At 55.6% G+C, this 17167-nt stretch overlaps 1 protein-coding gene across 5 annotated transcripts in view; it reads right to left on the bottom strand.

Annotated features, from left to right (window-relative positions):
* The window catches only part of PDE9A (phosphodiesterase 9A), an 89822-nt gene extending 87182 nt beyond the window's left edge, over positions 1-2640 (bottom strand). For 4 of the 5 annotated variants that reach the window (XM_032392528.1, XM_032392530.1, XM_032392532.1 and 1 more), the window contains exon 1: positions 2528-2640. In XM_032392528.1, the coding sequence (XP_032248419.1) occupies positions 2528-2596 (69 nt within the window). In that variant the 5' untranslated portion in view covers positions 2597-2640. The remainder of the gene's footprint in view (positions 1-2527) is intronic. The other variant, XM_032392533.1, reaches the window with a different exon arrangement.
* Between the last annotated feature and the right edge of the window lie 14527 nt (positions 2641-17167).

Below are 17167 nucleotides of genomic sequence, written 5' to 3'. Positions count from 1 at the left end.
GTCCATGACCTTCCTGGGAGAAGCGCTGGGAAGGATAAAAGGGAGACAGAGCAGGGCTGAATCCAGTGCCTGGAGCCTTAAGGACGGAAAGTGCGGCCACAGAAAGCATTGCTGGACACGCTCTCAGCAGAGACACTTGCGGTCCCCACCATGCTGCCGGGTGTGCGGTGAGAGCCCCGTGGTCCTTTTCCAGCACGTGCTTGGAAACCCCAGATGCTTCGGCTCTCAACCTCGGCTAGAAGTCCAGCTACGAGCCTCCACCAGAGTCAGCAGCACAGGCAGAGGGCGCAGAGCCCGGTCAAGAACCGCTAACAGGCCTTGCGGCCACGGGCGAGGTTTAGACCCCAGCCTACTCGGGCTCCCCTTCCCCATCTGTATCAGCGAAAGGCCACTGTGGACAGAGAGAGGGACCCTCCCTGTTCCCGCGGTACCCCGCGCACTCTGGTCCTACGGTCTTGTGTCCTTCTCAGGACGGTCTATAGAGCAGAGACGGCCGTCCCACTCTACGGAGGGGGAGGCCAGCTCAGAGCTGCCCGCCGACTTGCTCAAGACCACAGAAAGTAGGGGAGCCGGCACTCAGCGGCAGATCTGCCCCCCCCCCCCCGAAGCCACGGCCTCTCTCCTGAATGCAGGTGTGCCTCCAGGGCTGTTTGTCCGGAGGTCACCCCAACCTGAGGTGTGTCACCTTCTAAAAACCAGCCTGCCTGCCACGCGGGCAGAGCTTGCCAGCCTCAGCGCTCACCTCCCACCCTCTGGCGCCTCTCTGCCACTTCTTACCCACTTCCAATCCAGCTTCTCGGGGAGCCCTCTGGGAAGTTCTCGGGAAGAAGCTGTCACTTCTGACCCGGTGGCAGGCATCTCATCTCATCTCTTTCAAAAAGATGAAAATAGGCCAATCTCTGAGAATTCTCATCTGGGGGGGTAGGAGTGTGTGTGCTTGTGCACACGTGTGCGTATCCGTGTATGTGTGTGTGCAACATGGTTTCATGTGCGTGTTGTGTGTGAACACGTTTGTGCACGCGTGTCCGCAGCACAGGGAGGTATTCAGCCGAGAGTCATTTCTACCTTTGAGGGCGCTGTTAAGTCCCTGCTCAGTCACAGGTGCCGAGTCCTGGAAGTCAGGGGCCCGGAGTCCAGTCCTCCGTCTGCCGCTGACCAACTGCCCAGCACTGACGAACCAGAGGCTTGACAACCTGGCCTTGCAGACTCTTCCTGTTCCCTGCTCTCTGATTCTATTAAAGCGGGCGCTGGTGGGGGAGGGGCAGTTCTCACTTCCTGGGATGGAGACGGGGATGGGAGAGTGAGGGTGGCTTCTGGCAAGTCTATCAGCTGGCAGAGGCACTCCAGAGATCTCTGGAGACTCCCCCCGCTTCCCCCGCCTCATGCCTGCTCTGTCACTGGCTGGGGCATCCCTCCCTGGCTTCCCGGCAGGGGGCGGGGGGTCCTTGAGAAGAGCAAGGGGATTGGAGGCAGCTTCCCTGAAATGTCCAGCTGAAGTTTGGGAGTGATTCCTCACTATGGCTTTTCCCGGTGGGGGGTGGTTCTGGAGGAGCTAAGAATCCCCCCTCCAAGCCAGCTTTCTTATTGTGCCTCTCTGCCAATCAGAAACATGGGCCCAGGACGCTCTGGACTCAGGCCAGGGGCTTAGCAAGGGAGGGGCCAGGAACAAAGAGGGTCTGCTGGGAAGCCTCTCCTATGAGAGTCAAGTTGGTTAGGGACCCTGGACATCTGGAGGGCTTCATGCCTCCAGAGAAGGGCAGAGAGACCACAGGGCTGGTCTGGCCTGTCCCTCAGTCTCTCTGTGGGCCCAGGAGGTAGAGCAGCCTCAAGGACCCCCCTCTGCTGTCAGAGCTGACCATCTGCCCAGTGGGGTACAGGGAGCGGTGGGGTGGGGGGCTGCCGAGCGCAGCCCCTGCTCCCCAAACCCCGCCCCCCACCTGCTCCCCCCTGGCCAGGAAGCACCACCACTGGGGGGGGGGGGCTGCGTACTCGGTCACCCTCCGTGCCTCAGTCACCATCCCTGCCCGGGGACCACATCCCGCAGGGCAGCCCAGGGGCTCTGCGGCGCGTCTGCTCTGGGAAATGAAAGGCTTCATGCACCATGCACCAGCCTCTGAACATACAAACTCAGCCTGATGAGATTTGTTACAAAGAAAGCTCTGCCCATGAAGTGGAAAAAAATACCCCCTTGTGGGTCGCCCCTTTCCATGGGGGGGGGGGAGGCGGCGCGTGGGGACAGCAGCTCCGCAGAGCCCTGTTGCCCCCAGCCCAAGTTGTCAGAGGCTGCAGCCCGGACCCAGGACGCGCGGACGCACAGACGACGGCCCTCCCCACGGGCCGCCCTCCGTCGCTGCGCCAGGTTCCCCCACCCGCCGCTACGACCCCCCGCGCCGTCACCGGGGGAGGGGCCCCTGCGCGGGATCGCACGGTGGGGGCCAAGCACAGCGCTGCGGGGGAGGGCGTGAGCAGCGGGGGTGGGGGGGCTCGCACCGGAGGCCGTGGCTGCGGAGGGTGGGGAGGAGGCTACCTTCTGAATGCGCCCATCGATGTCCAAGTAGATGGCCTTGGGCCGGTAGCTGGAGGAGCCGGATCCCATCTTGCGCCGAGCGGCTGCACTTGGACTTTTTACTGTACTTTCTCGACGCCAGCCGCCGCGGGGAGGGCGGGGAGTGGGAGGGAGGAGGGAGGAGGGGGCGGCGGCGGCGGCAGGACGGGGGAGACCAGCCAACCAGAGCGCCGCCGCCGCACCGGTGCGGGTTCGGGCCGCCGCCTCTGGCGCGCGCGTCTGGGCTCGTGCTCCGCCTCCAGCCTCGGCCTCCCTCCTCCTCCCTCTTCCTCCTCCCTCCCTCTGCCTCCCTCCTCCCCCTCCTCCTTCCCCCCTTTCCCTCCCACCCCCTCTTTCCCTCCTCCGCCTCCCTCTTCCTCCCTATCCCTCCTCTTCCCTCCCTCCTCCTCCCTTCCCTTCCCTCCTCCCCCTTCCTCCATTCCCACATTAAGGCACACCCCCTCTTCTTCCGTTTGACTCCAGTCGCCTTGGGGATAGGGCCAAGTGAGAAGCCTATCTCCAAGTGACCCCTGGACAGATGCCCATAGCAGGTGACCCCCCGGCTACAGAGTTGGTCACCTTCCCAAGTGCCAGAAATTCCCAGAGCGACCCCCTCTGGTTGCACGCTGGTCACCTTCCCAAGTGCCAGAAATTCCCAGAGCGACCCCCTCTGGCTGCAGGCTGGTCACTTTCCCACATGGACAGTTGCCCAGAGCGACTCCTTTGCCCCAGGTGGCTAATCCAGAACTGTTCAGCATTAGGCAACTCCCCGAGGCTCAGCCTCTCGGGCCGTGATTGCCATCCTCATGTAATTTGACTAGGAAATGGGAAAAGTTGCTTCTCATTCATGTGCATCCTTCTAAGTTTTCTGTACATTCTCGGGAGTGACAGCCTCTTTCCGGCTGCACCCAGAGCTGAAATGGCAATTTTATTTCTGTTCTTAATGGAGCTGGAGAGAGGATTACCCAGCCAGCAGCTCTTGCTCTGCCCACCCTCCCCCCACCTCGTTAATCGCTGCAGGGAGTATGGGAAAAGCAGGAGGGAAAAAGAAGGGATTTCAGGCAGTTAGTGACCTGTAGATCACAGTGGGGGCTGCTTTGCAGCTCCCGATTCTCTGGGATCTCCGAGTGGGACCCAGATGGGGGGAGGCTGGTAAGTGCTGAGTGGCTCCAAGTGCCTTTCGCTCTTGGAAGCGAGTGTCAACCCAGCCAGAGAATGCCCTGATTGTTCCATTCTATGTGGATTCCAAGCCACTGCCTTGCATCTGTTGAATGTCTGGGTTTTGCGTCTTGAGAGAGTGCCTGGTGCACACAGGCTCGTCCCTCCCTCCAGGCCTGCCCGAGCCAGGCTGACCACTGCCAACGGTCAGTGCCTTTCCCTTCCCCAGCCATGCAGCCTCCCCTGGTGCACAGGCTTTCCAGAGTCTTCTGGGCCCCCTGGAGCATTGGCCAGGCTGGAGCGCTGGGGAAGGCGGGGCTCATCGTCTTTACGGGAAGCGTTCTTCCTCAGCCTTTGGACAGTCTAGTGTGTGTCATTTCATGTCTCCTGCCTGCTCTGGGAGTAGGACTCATCATTCTTTGAGAATGATGATGGCTTTGCCCTTGCCTCCAGCCCAGTGAAGGGACCACGTCAGAACCTGGGCACCATGAGACTTGTTTTAGAAGTGACTAGAGGGAGAGCAAGAGGCAGCAGGAGACCTTCGAGGTGGGGGTAGCTGAAGCTGGGGGGTTATACTTGGCCACCTGACTCACAATCGTGATAACGTGTCCCCAGAAAATTGGGAAAAGCACAGTTATTGTAGTTCAATTTTGTTGTCGGATGTTCTGATGTTTGGGCTAATCCAGTGGTGGATCTGTGGGACGGGTGTGCTGCCCGGTGTGGAAATCTCACCACCCAGCAGATGGCTCATTAGCCAGGCACTTCTTTATTCCCCGTGTCTATAGCCATCTGACCTGACCCTCTCCAGTCATCTCCTTCTGGCGCCCTGGAAGGACAGGTGTCCAAATGCTGCGTGCAGCTCTGCAGAACTATATACCCCAGAGGGGAGCCTGCAGTGCTGGGACTGCGTCCGGCAACATGTGGGGCAGGCCTCCTTGCAGGCTGGCTGGTTCCGTATTCAGAATAATACTCCCGTAAGCGGGTGATGGACGAGGACTGCTGCAGATACAGTGAGACTTCGGCGGTTGCCCCTAAGAGGGGTCCTTGCCGTTGCCTCATTCCCGCGCGGGGCAGTGTTTCCAGCACTCGTCAGCACTCCTTACTGTGTGTCCGAGCCTCAGGAGAGAATACACAGAAATCTCGGCCTGGGGCCGCTAGCCTTTCACTGGGAGGCAGACAAGATGGGACAAAGAAATGTAGCATGTAGCGTGTTGGATCATAATGAGTGCCAAGGAGAAAAGTCCCTGTGGGAAGGAGATCCCAAATACGGCATATGGGGAGCTGATGTATTCAGGAACGCACCAGGCATAGCACACAGGAGTCGGGGAGCAAGGAGCCCAGAAGGAAAGAACCTTCTAGCAAAGGTGAAGAACCTTCAGGCCAAGGCTCCTCGCACAGGGGGCCGGTGCAGTGGGTGGGAGGAGGAGGAGGGGAGAGAGGGGGCCTGCAGTGGGGAGTGAGGTCAGAGAGATGAGGGGAGGGCAGGCCCCCGTGTGGGCCATGCAAGTCACCCGATGCCCCTGCTCTGGATGCCAGCCCCGCGGGTGGTGGAGCGGAGGAGGGACGTGGCTTACCCGCGTGTTGGTGTTTTGACAGCATCATCCGCTGCTGGCTGGCAGGGCTGTAGGAGGGAGGGCCGCAGAGACACTGCTGCGGTAGCGTTTGCTAAGAGCGCAGGTTACGGGGCCACAGCGGTGAGAAGTGGCTGGATTCTGCATCCAGTGTGGCTGGTGCTCAGATCTTTCACTTCTGCTCATTGCTTAGGTTGACATTATTTCTACGTTTTGCTCTCCTTCCCTTCTGTGTCATGTGGTCCTGCCTGAAGTCATGCTCCTTCTTCCTGGACGGCCCCTGGGGTGCCATCTGAGGAGCCAGCTCTCCCCTCCGAGCACCGAATCAGCCCAGGTATCTCTGCGGTGTCCTTGACCTGTACTCCTGACCCTGGCTTGGTCACCAGGAATGCAGCCCATATAAGTTCCCAGAATCAGGACAAAAACTAAAGAAACCGCCTGCCTCTGCCTGGTGGGCTGGGGGCTGGGGGCAGGACGAGGAGCCAGGGTGGAGCAGGAGGCCCCAGAGTGTTACGGGAACTTGGCGTTCACACAGTCCCCGGGGGAGTCACAGGGAAGGAAGCTTCTGATGGTCTGGGACGTCTGAGGGCCAGATCCTGCCTAAATCTCACAGGGAAGGGGGAAGAGGTGAAGGAGCTCCTGGAGGTGCAAAGCCAGCGGGGCTCCTGAGAGCCAGAGCCGGGGCCGGCCTCTGTCTCTGGCCCCCGAGTGGACTGCACTTTCTTCTGTGCATGCACACAAGCTCATTGCTGTATGCAGAACTTACTCGTGAATTGCCATAGAGACTGCCCCCAAGGAGAATTTCAAAGTAAGGCATGAGAGCCAAAATGAAGAGCAGAGGGACTGAGCTGAGACCGTGGTGGGAGGGGCTGGGTCCTGGTCCCCGGGCCCCACACCAGCTCTTCATCTCCGGCTTGAAGAAGCAAAGCCACGTGAGGAGCAAGAGAAGGTCTTCCCTGTCTCTGCAGGGTGGGCAGCCTCCAGCAAGGATGCAGAGATTAGGAAGGAAGCTTGGGGCACTTGGGAGAAGTCCAGAGGATGTATCCACAGCAGAAGGAGACGTGTGTCCGGAGTGGCTTGGCTGGGCAGAGCATCTTCCCTTGAGGCCAGCAGCACCGAGCACCTGCTCCCAGCACCTGCTGCCGATCTGCCCTGAGGGCATCCTTCTGCCTGTTCTGTCTTCAGTCTACCTGGTGTTTTAAATAACTGCTCTGAAGAGGATCCAGTTGCTTCCTATACGGATCCTTTTTCCAAACCAGGGGTGGGGTGGAGGGCACAAAGTGAATGTATCAGACAAGCAAAGTGTATTAGTGTCAGCTGCCTACAAGGCACTGAGCAGGGCTTACAAAGGGAGATTGGAGTACTCTGGACTCTGGGAGCACCATAGGATGGGATTAAAATTAATAAGCTAACTGGAGGTAAGACGTTTTACACCCTGACAGTTTTACCGTCAGCCTCTTGGAGGGATCAGCCTGTTTCACACGTATAGAATAAGCCGAACACCCCCTAAGCTGCTCTAACACTCTGGGAAGCCATTTGGCAGGTGCACCAAGAGTTCGAGAAAAGGTCTGCCCTGAGCTTTGGTGCAGAGGGAGAAAAACCGTGTGCACAAGAACCATCGCAATGCGGTGCTACTGGTATTTGACTCACACCCACATTGACAGGTTTCTTTCTATGGCTTTGGTAATTGCAAAATTATTACTAGTTGTAAATAATTCCAATAGTGCAGTGGGAAAGGCAGAGCATCCAGATGAGAACATGGAGACGCACCCTCTTCTTAATCCTCGTCCGTGGATCTCTTGCGTGCATGCTCTCTTCTCTCATTAGCCGGCTCCCTACGCCGTGGGCGTTGCGATCTTCTCAGCATTTTGTGGTTGTAAGTAGTGCGGAAAGAATCCTCATGCGTGGCCTTGGGTAGTTGTGTTTTATTGTGTAGCACTGGTTCTTGGAAGTAAGATTTCCGGGTGGAAGTGTGTGCACACTTAAATTTTTGATTTTGCCGAACTGCCTTCTGGATAGTTATAGCAAGTTATGTGCCCCCCATCAGCAAGCACACAAAATACGGTAGTCGCCATCCTGTTTATATTTTCCAATCTAAAAAGAAAAGAAACATCTTGTGGTTTTTTTTTTAAAGATTATTTATTTATTTGAGAGTGAGAGAAAAAGAGAGAGAGAGAGAGAGAGAGAGAACACACAAGGGGGAGGAGCAGAGGGAGGAGAGAGAGAATCTCAAGCAGATTCCCCGCTGAGCAGGGAGCCTGACATGGGACTTGATCCCCAGGACCCTGGGATCACGACCTGAGCCAAAGGCAGATGCTTAACTGACTGAGCCACCCAGGCGTCCCCAAATCTTTTTTATTACTCATGTTTACCGACTCCTCTGTGCAAAGGATAGCAGCGCACTGACCATCATAGACCTTACAAATATTTCCTCCAAGTCAGTGGTTCATCTTTCAACTTTATTCATAGTGTCTTTATAATGAGGCTTTTGTATATTTATGCAACCAAGTGGTAGCACTCCGGGTCTCCTGTCAGCTTAGAAAGGAAGTATCATTTCTAATAAAAAAATTTTTGTTAAAAGAAAGAAAAAAATGACCTACATTTCCAAAGATCGGCACTGGCTACTTAATCGTGGCGCATTCGCTAGGGGGAAAATCAAACACGGTAATTATGATGAGCATTCGGAGGCCAAGGGGAAGGTCACAGCACATCCAGGACACGGTAGAATCCACAGAGGCATTTACACGCTGGACGCTTGTTCCCACACACGGCCTGTCTGTGTGGCCTGAGCCGCGTGCCAGAGCTGGACGCCCGCCTGGACAGAACCAGCCCCTCCTGCACAGAGTTTGCCCACCAGGCTTGCTCCGTGAAAACCGCCACGGGGTTGCGCCGGTTTGGAAAGGGGATATGAAATGGGGGGGTGGGCATTTTCTTTTTCAAAACATTATTTTTTTTGATTCTGTGATATTATTTTTGCCATGAAATTAGGAAAAGGGAAAGCAAGCATTAAGGTGACATACGATGAGCGCGGGCAAATCAGCGCCCTCCCACCTTCTCAGAAGGTTTACGAACGTGACGCCGTGAGCCTTCGTTTAACCGTGTGGTGTGGAGTTACGCTGCTTCCCCAGGCTCTCAGGGGGCCTCCCTCGTCCCCTCAGCCAGCGACGGCCTCTGCAGGAGCTGGCTGGACCAGGCCCTCTTACTTCCTCTCTCGTGGTCCATTTTAGGGCCTCGTACCAGGGATCCCGGCCCCTCTCATCTCTCCGGAGTGCATGTTCCCTGCTGCAGCTTCCTGGCAGGCCAGTCTGGAGCTGTCACTTCCCCGCTGGCCTCTATGGGGACCTTTCCTCGCCTCCCTGTGTGGCCTTCTGGGCATCTTCCATCTGTCCCGTCCTTCCCTGTCCACACCCCCAAGGAGACAACAGATACTCGCTGTCATGTCTGTGACTTTGCACCTCATTTCATCGAGAAGAATGTCCCTTCTTCTCTCCTTTCCTGGATCACCTCTTTTTTAAGATCCATTAAGATCACCTACACGGTGCCAACTTCCCTGAACCCCTGGCCTCTGGAGCAGGGTGGGGAGCTCCTCCCCTGGGCCCCCAAGACCCAGCACACATCTGGGATCCCACGGGTGGCCCTGGACAACTTATGTGCTCCCCTGAGCCTCAGCTTCCTCCCTGATCGAATGGGGGCGACGACACAGGCTCAACGCTTTCTGGAGATTCACTGGGAGCACAGGCTAATGCGTGAGAATCCACTGGTTCAGGGCCTGGCACACAGTAGGAGCACGGGCCGTATTCTTGTCCCGTTAGGAAGACAGCGTATTGTTGGCTCATCCTGTGCACGGAACCACCATTGTCTTTTCCACTGAATTATGACTTTGGGAGGAAAAGACGGAGTCGTGGGGGTCTTTCCGACAGGGGCTGGCCCTCCACCTGGAGCTGAGTGGACAGTCAAACACTGTTCCATTAAGGAGTGCCTCCATGATTTAGCAGCCAACCTTCCTTCTGCACATGGCCTGTGCTGAATTTTGGACATGCCTCAGTTGGCATTAAAACAGTACCAAGAGCCAACTGTGCACTCCTTGCCCCTTGGGCTACGGTGGCGTTTCTGAGGAGCAAGAGGCTGCTCATGCCGACCTGGAAGGCCTCTTTCACCCTGCAGCCGCGGGGTGAACTTGGTTTCTGTCTGCCCAGCGAAGCTGGAGCCCCGGACACATCACGGCCGAGAGGTGCACGGCCGGAGCTCAGGAGCCGAGCGCTGTAGCCCTGGAGCCCGGCTCAGCTGGAGGGCGAACAGCGAGGCTCTCTGGGGCCCCCTCACCTGTCCTTGCACAGGGCTGCTGGGTGGACTCTCCGACTGTCTGCGAAGGCTTGATGCGCCCTCTCAGCTTCCCCGATCTGCCGCGTAGACCAGTGCTGACCATGGCCGCTCTCAAACATTTGGACCACTGTTGGTCTTCAGCTTGCAAATGCTTTTGAGTCCCTCAGGACAGTCCACCGCGAGGAGCTCCGAGCTCCGATGTGAGCCTGACTGCTGCACGCCCTGGGTCGGGGGGTCCAGGCCCGTTAGGATGAAATGACCCCGACATTCTCTGGACTCTGTTTCTATGATCGGGTCGCGGGCAGAATGGAGAGCTCATTCCGCTTCATAGAGCGGCATTAACTGTGTGAGAACAGCGAAGACCAGCATCGTCGAAAACGTCAGAAACGGGAGGAGGTTCTCGATGTGCGGACGTGGGGTGAGTGGGGGCTTGGGTGCTTTGGGCCCCGTCACCACCGGAGGTCCCTGCTGACCAGCCAGCCCTCATTTCTGTCATTATCTCATTACCCCGTCACCCGAGGTCCTTGGACAAGGAGGGGAGGTGGCCGCCCACAGATGCCAACCCAGCAGGTGGGCTTCTTTCAGTCTGGGCCCCAGGGCAGGTTCTGGGAGAGCGTGGTGGGCATCTGAGTCTGTCCTCGGCATCCCCTGCCTCCAGCAGCTCCCACGGTGACCGTGCGGGGCAGCTGCAGGATTTTAAGTCAGGGCCCAGGCTGATCAGAGAAGCCAAATGACCTCCCGGCCCACGCTGGCTCAGTAGTGAGTCTGCCATTGTAAGTGGAGTCCACTGCGGACCGATGATGTCATTTCCAGAAACAGGGCACAAAGGCCTCATTGTTATGCAGACCTGTCCTTGATTATTCACCACCGGAGTAGATCTGTGGATCCTGGCACTCCGACTGGATAGCACTCCTCCTAATAGATCTTAAGGAGGATGGTTGTGTCCTATTTATTTTGGGTGGCTTCCATAACACCTTGGAATATGTTAAAAACATACTCAATGCTAGTAGTTTTAGGGGTCAGAGCTGGTACATATTCTGGTGGGAGAAACTCCTCCGTGAACTCAAAGTTCGACCTTGGCCATGACTCTTGTACATTTGTGATTACTCTCCTAAGCGCCCGCTGGTTCAAATGAGCGGGCGGTTCCCTGTCCCGTGTCCTGAGAGCCACCCTCTCCCTCCCACGTGGCCCAAACCGGGGGTTTACAAAACTCGAAGGGAAGGGCCTCTGAATCCTCCCAGCTGATAGAGAACATGGTTCCTTCCACCTCAATTCTTTTTTTTTTTTTTTAAGATTTTATTTATTTATTTGACAGAGAGAGACATAGCAAGAGAGGAAACATGAGCAGGGGAGTGGGAGAGGGAGAAGCAGGCTTCCTGCCGAGCAGGGAGCCCGATGTGGGGCTCGATCCTAGGACCCTGGGATCATGACCTGAGCAGAAGGCAGACGCTTAACGACTGAGCCACCCCCAGCTCAGTTCTTCTAGTGCTTCCCCAGAAAGCAAGCCCATAAACCCAAAGTGCCCCTTCCCCAACACAGATTATATTTTGCAAATTGTAGCATGATCACAAAGAGAGATCTTAAGGAAAATCTTGTTCCTTTTTTCTTTCTTAGCAGTTGAGCCATTACTGATATTTGCTTATTTAAAGGATTTGGGTCTGAGAGCATGTGACTGGGCCTCTGCTTGGGCACCCCAATGAGAGCAGTAGGGAGTAGGGTCTCCAGAGACCCCGCTGTTGGCCACCTTCCTCAGAAAGGTCCTCTGGTCTGTGACTCTCCAAACTGCAACTAGGCTGGGGTCACCCCTGCCAGAGGACAGCTTATCATATCCCAGAACTCCTCCTCCCACTTTGTTCTCCCACTTCCTTTTGATTTGCTCCCCCAAACTCCATCTAACCCATGGATTTCCCTGTTACGCTCCTTCCTTCCTTCTCCTGGCCACTGGGGAGAGGCTCTGATATTCTGTCCAGGACCCCGAGTCCCCTGCCTGCTGGGTGTGGCCCATTCTCACCACCTCCATCACACCCTTAAATGAAGGAGAGCATTTTTCTTGATCAGTGTGGAGGCTGGAGATTTTCAAAGAAGCTTCTTCGAAGAAATTAGGTGAGGTGGGAGATGGAGGGAATCAAAAGGGTTTACCGACGTTTGGAAAAATGAGCTTTAGATGGCCTGTCTCTGACCAGAACTTCATGAAGGCCAACCATGAAGCAGGTAGAATGGCAGGACCTATCAGGCCTTCCAGACTCTGGGTCCAGCCCAGATTCAGACAATAGCAAACAAAACTCATTGAGCATGTATCAGGGTGAAGCACTGGGCCAGGAGTGGGGAGCTGGGAGCCTGGAGCAGGGTTGGGGCAGAGATCTGTGGGGTTGGCCCCGTTCTCTGGTGAGCTCATGGGCAGAGAGAAGAGGAAGATACATAAGCAAGAGCAGATACTCCATCTCCCTCACCCTGCACATATGCACAATATAAGCACTCTCTCCAGGGAGACTTGCAAAAATCTCTGTCGGTAAATAAGACAGGCAGAGTTCTACCAACCTGAGACTTCTATTCTGGTGGGGAAACAGACCACAAACAACCTAGTGAGACTTATATTCTGGTGGGGAGATAGACAATAGAAAAAATACCATATGATAGATTGTATCAATCGATCTACAATGTCAGGGCAGAGATAAGACCTGTAAAATTAAAAAAAAAAAAAAAAAGCAGAGAAAGAGGATAGAGAATTCCTCAGGCTGCTATTGCAGATATTGTGGTCAGGGAAGTTATCACGGAGGAGGTGACATGTGAGCAGAGACATGAATCAAGTGAAGGAGGAGACTTGTCAGAAAGGAGAGGAGCAGCCCCTGGGAAAGCCAGAGGCAGCCCGCCCTGCGCGGGGAGATGGTGGAGAGGCAAAGGAGCAGGCAGCCATCAGAGCAGGCTGGGGTGTGGGATTGGGGGTTTTATTCTCGGTGCGAGGAAAGCCCCCAGAGGATCAAAAGTTGTGGAGCAGTTTGAGCTGACGTGGATGCAAGCGACACGTGTGCACGGAGGCCCGGCTGACCGGTGCAGCGGCCGGGCCAGCGGGTCCCAGGGACTGGTCAGCTGGGGCCAGAACCCAGCACTTCCTTACTGGGCAACACTGGATAAGTTGCTTATGCTCCCTAAGCCTCAGTTTACTGGTCTGTAAAATGGGCTCGTAGGGCCTCTGCAAGGATTCGAGGGCATAAGTGTAGAAAGCACTCAGCCGCACACAGCATGTCTCCATCCACGCCTTTCTTCTCCCTCGTCCTGCGTCTTTATGCTTTCCAACGTCCGAGGAGAATTTAGACCGCGGGGCTGAAGCTCTGTGAGGCTTGCTGTCTGTCTGACCAGCACGGATCACTGTTGCCATGGCAGTTGTGACTTCTCCCCCTGGGAGCCCAGGTCTAAGAATTGCTGAAGAGGCCTCTTCAGAGCAAGGTGAACATGACAGACAATTTCTGCTCCCCCTTCGGGGCGGTGGGCAATGTCTTCCTCCCCGAGGCAACCCCCAAGCAATGCCCGGCTGCAGGGGGCGGAGGCGGGTAGGGGGTGTCCCGGCCGCTTGCTGCCGTCCGGGGCCCGCCATGGCCTTCCGCCTTCCAGGACAGGAGCCGGTCCGCGGATGCATCAGCACGGGCCCGCAGGGACGCCGGGTGCCACAGGGCCCCCCTTTCCAAAGGCTCTCTCCCGGGCGACCAGCCGGCCACACTTCAGCGACATCTGCAGGGGAGCAGCTCTGTCCTTGTGGTGCTAGAGCACAACTGGGGGGTCGCTGCTCTTCTCGCAGAAACCTATGGCCCCTCCTTCCTTTGAGCGCAGCGGGGGAGTAGATCCCGCAGCCCACCGGCAGAACCTTACACTGTCATCCGAGGGCCCTCAGCCGCTCACTAAGCGAGGTGGGAGCCAGGTTGTTCAGCCACTGTGTGCAGGAAAGCTTGGCGCTCCGGAACAAAGTAAGTTTGAGCTTTTCATCTAGGTGGGCTCCATCAGAATTTCAATTGTTTGGGGCGCCTGGGTGGCTCAGTCGGTGAAGCGTCGCCTTCAGCTCAGGTCATGATCCCGGGGTCCTGGGATGGAGCCCCGCGTCGGGCTCCCTGCTGAGCGGGAAGCCTGCTTCTCCCTCTGCCCTCTGCTGCTCCCCCTGCTTGTGCTCCCTCGCTCTGTCAAATAAATAAAATCTTTAGAACAAAAAATTTCAATTGTTTGATGATGCAAGACATGGCTCTCCAAATTTCTTCCCATTCTAAAGCACAGGACTTCCCATAGGCTAAAATGTCACGTCGAGGGCGCAGAGTGGGGCTTACATCCAGGGCCCATCAGGACAGTGGCATTTGCAAGTGACGGGATCTCACCTCAGAGGAACGTAAGCAAAGACAATGAATGCGCTGATTCATAACTAAAAAGTCCAGGAGTGGTTGCAAATAGATCCAGGGTCTCAATCTATGTGTGTCTGTCTATCTGTCCTCCCCTCACCCCCAAATGGGCTCTCCCCCAGGGTGGCCAGAGCCATGGCTGGCTGACAGCCCAGAGCTCAGGTCATGCCAGCCCTGTGACCCAAGTGGAGGGTCACTTCCTCAGAACTGGGTGAGACACGGGCCTGAGGGGCCACTCCGGGCCCAGCATGAGTCACCGCAGCTGGGACCTGGGTGCTCTGACCCAGGCGTCTGGGTCACAGCCGACGCAGGACGATCCATGACTCACAAGCTTAATATGCTCATTACCGTTTATAAGATAAAGTCTTTAAGGCAGAACTCTATGCGGCTTCCAGAAAAATGGCCAAGGTGGTACATGGAGTTCTCGCATACCCCGCACCAGCCTCCCTTGTCACAATCAGCGAAACCAGTATCCATCCAGCGTTCTCGACGCAGGTCCAAGCCTTGGTCAGATTGTCTTGTTTTGGTTTTGCTTTGTTTTATTTTGTTTTCCTAATATCCTGGGATCCCGCCCAGGAAACCACATGAGATCCAGTCATCTTGTCTCCTGAGGCACCTCTTGGTTGGGACGGTTTCTCAGACTTTCCCAGATTCTGGTGACGTTGACTTTAGAGGAGGGCTGGTCAGCTATTTTGCCCCTCGATTGAGATCCGTCTGATGTTGTTCTCATGAGTAGACTGGGGTGTGGGTTGAGGGGGAAGCCAGAGGCGAGGAGCAATTTGAATCGCGTCAGGTCCGGGATGCACGCCGTCCGCTGTCCACATGCCCTGTCACCGTCCACGTTGAGCTCGGTCCCCTGGCTGTGATGTGTCTGTCAGGTCTCTTCTCTGTGCGGTCACCCCATTTCCCCTCCCTCAGCGTCCTCTTTGAGAGGAAGTCACTGTGCACCATCCCCAAGGAAGGAGAGTGAGCTGTGCTCCCCATCCATTGACATCAGTTATTCTGAATTCTTCTGTATGGGAAATTTGTCTCTTTTCCCCTACACGTTTGTTTGTTCAACCATTTATGTATATCTGTATGGACTCATGGATATTTAGTTAATTCTTTGGGTTATAATCCCATGCTACTTTATTTATTTTCTTACTCAAATTGTTCCAGTTTTGGTCACCGGGAGCTCTTTCAGTAGGCTCCTGGGTCCCTTGGACATTCTCTACATGTGCTTTTCCGTTTTCCTCCCTTTGCTCCTTCCCTCTCTCCTTCCTTCCTTCCTTCCTTCCTTCCTTCCCCTCTCTCTCTTTCTTTTTCCTTTCTTTCTTTCACACTTCCTTACTTTCTGGCACCACAAGATGCTCAGCTCCTCTTGTGTACTTCCTGCCCTAGTTGTAGATGAGCCATGTCCCCAGGAGCCTGGACTGGAGGGTGGTATCTGAGACCAGCATCCGGGGCTGGCTGTGCTCATTGCTTCTGGGCTGTCTCAGCTGACAGAACAAGAAAATATATGTGTATATACTTGTGTGTAGACTTGTGTGTAGACACAGACCCACAGCCTCTGTATCTGTATCACGTCCGATGTGATCATATTGGCATCTTCAGCTCTAGCCTGTGACCACACAAAATAATCTTTCCGGCCCCTCCTCTTGCTTATGCACCCTCCCACCTCCCACGGTGAAGCCCAGTATCTATGTGTCCTGATGTTTGGAGAGCCCGTCAGGGGTGGGTGGGCTCTCAGGGCCTGGCCACCCGGATGCGGAGGTGAGGAGGGCTACACAGCAGGAGCTCCCCCGCTTCCGGCTCCAGGTCTGTGGCTGCGGAGCATTCCGGGCTCCCTGCCCTGCAGCGTCAGCAGTCAGCCTTCTGCTGTGGAATTCACGGGCCGTGGAGATGCCTCTCTGCACAGCGTTCGATGAAGGGCCTGGACAGATGCCCCTCTCCCACCCTGGCTGGGGCAGAACGGGGAGCCTGTAGGAAGCTGGAGATAGTAGGAAGGATGTTCTCATGAGAACTTGTGTGGGCGGCAGGCAAGTGGCTTCCCCGGCTCTGCAAGCCGGAGAGAATGAATGATCGTGCTGGGAGGGGACCTATCAGGCCAGCTAGGGGAGGTCTAGGCAGGGCCCCCGGATGTAAAAGGAATGAAGACTCTCGGCGTGCTGGTTTTGATTTAAGCAGTGAGCCTCTTGAAGGGAGGCCCAAGGTTGAAACAGCAACTTCAAAGTAAGCTGTTGAGAGGTGGCTCTCGTCTTGCCCTTCCTCCAAAGTGACCTGCCCCTTCGAAGTCCCCAGACCCAGGTAGCTTAGGCAGGGCCCCTGGGAGCCCACCTGGTGAAACTGATGGTTTTGTAACAGTATTGGGGGTGGGGTCTGCTCCTGGAACAGCGCTCCTGCAGACTGGCGCTGACGCCTTCCTGTCACTTTGTCGTCCCTGGACACGCTGGGCCTGTGAGCTTGGGGCAGGCTACCCTGCCGGCCGGCTGGCCCACTGTGAGCTGCCGCTGTGGCCAGGAGGCACTCTGTGCTTTGTGGGTCAGCAGAACTGGCTTTAGTATTTTGCTCAAAAATAGCTCAACTCTGACCTTCAGGGAATATGGAAAGTCCTCATAGAAACTGAACCCTGGTATTGGTTTTCTGTGGACACGTGAGCTACCATTTTCAGAGTGCCCAGAGTGAAGAAAACCATCTTCTGTGTTTCCCTACCCATCTCTGTTATGGAGCTGGAACATTGCCTTGCCTTGCTGTCTGTCACATGCCCTTTTCCGCATCATGAGGATGAGACGTCATTTCTTACCAGAATTTGCAAGTGAGCTCACAGAGCTCTGAGCTTGATAGTTCTGGGAAGGAGGCATGGACCATAAGAGGCAGCTTTCCTGTGTGTGTGTGTGTGTGTGTGTGTGCGCGCACGCGCACACGTGTGTGTGTGCGCGCACGTGTGTGTGCACTGAAAGATCCTATTCGCAAGCCCATTTAGCACCAATGGGGACTGGACGTGAATCTGTCTTCTGGTTTATGCTGATTAATCTCACCCCACCTATAAAACACATACACCCTCTGTGACCTACTCCATGAAAACCTCATAATGGTGGCTTAAGAAAACACACAGTATTCTAGAAATATTTGTTTTTATAATTTTGCAACCCAGATTGATTCTTTTAAGAGATGCCATTATCAGGTACATGGGTTTGATGTAATAATGTGCA

Source organism: Phoca vitulina, unplaced genomic scaffold, assembly GCF_004348235.1.
Source record: "Phoca vitulina isolate PV1807 unplaced genomic scaffold, GSC_HSeal_1.0 scaffold68, whole genome shotgun sequence".
Classification (NCBI taxonomy): Eukaryota; Metazoa; Chordata; class Mammalia; order Carnivora; family Phocidae; genus Phoca; species Phoca vitulina.
Note: the sequence above shows the minus strand (reverse complement) of the source record. Positions and strands in the feature narration are given on the sequence as shown.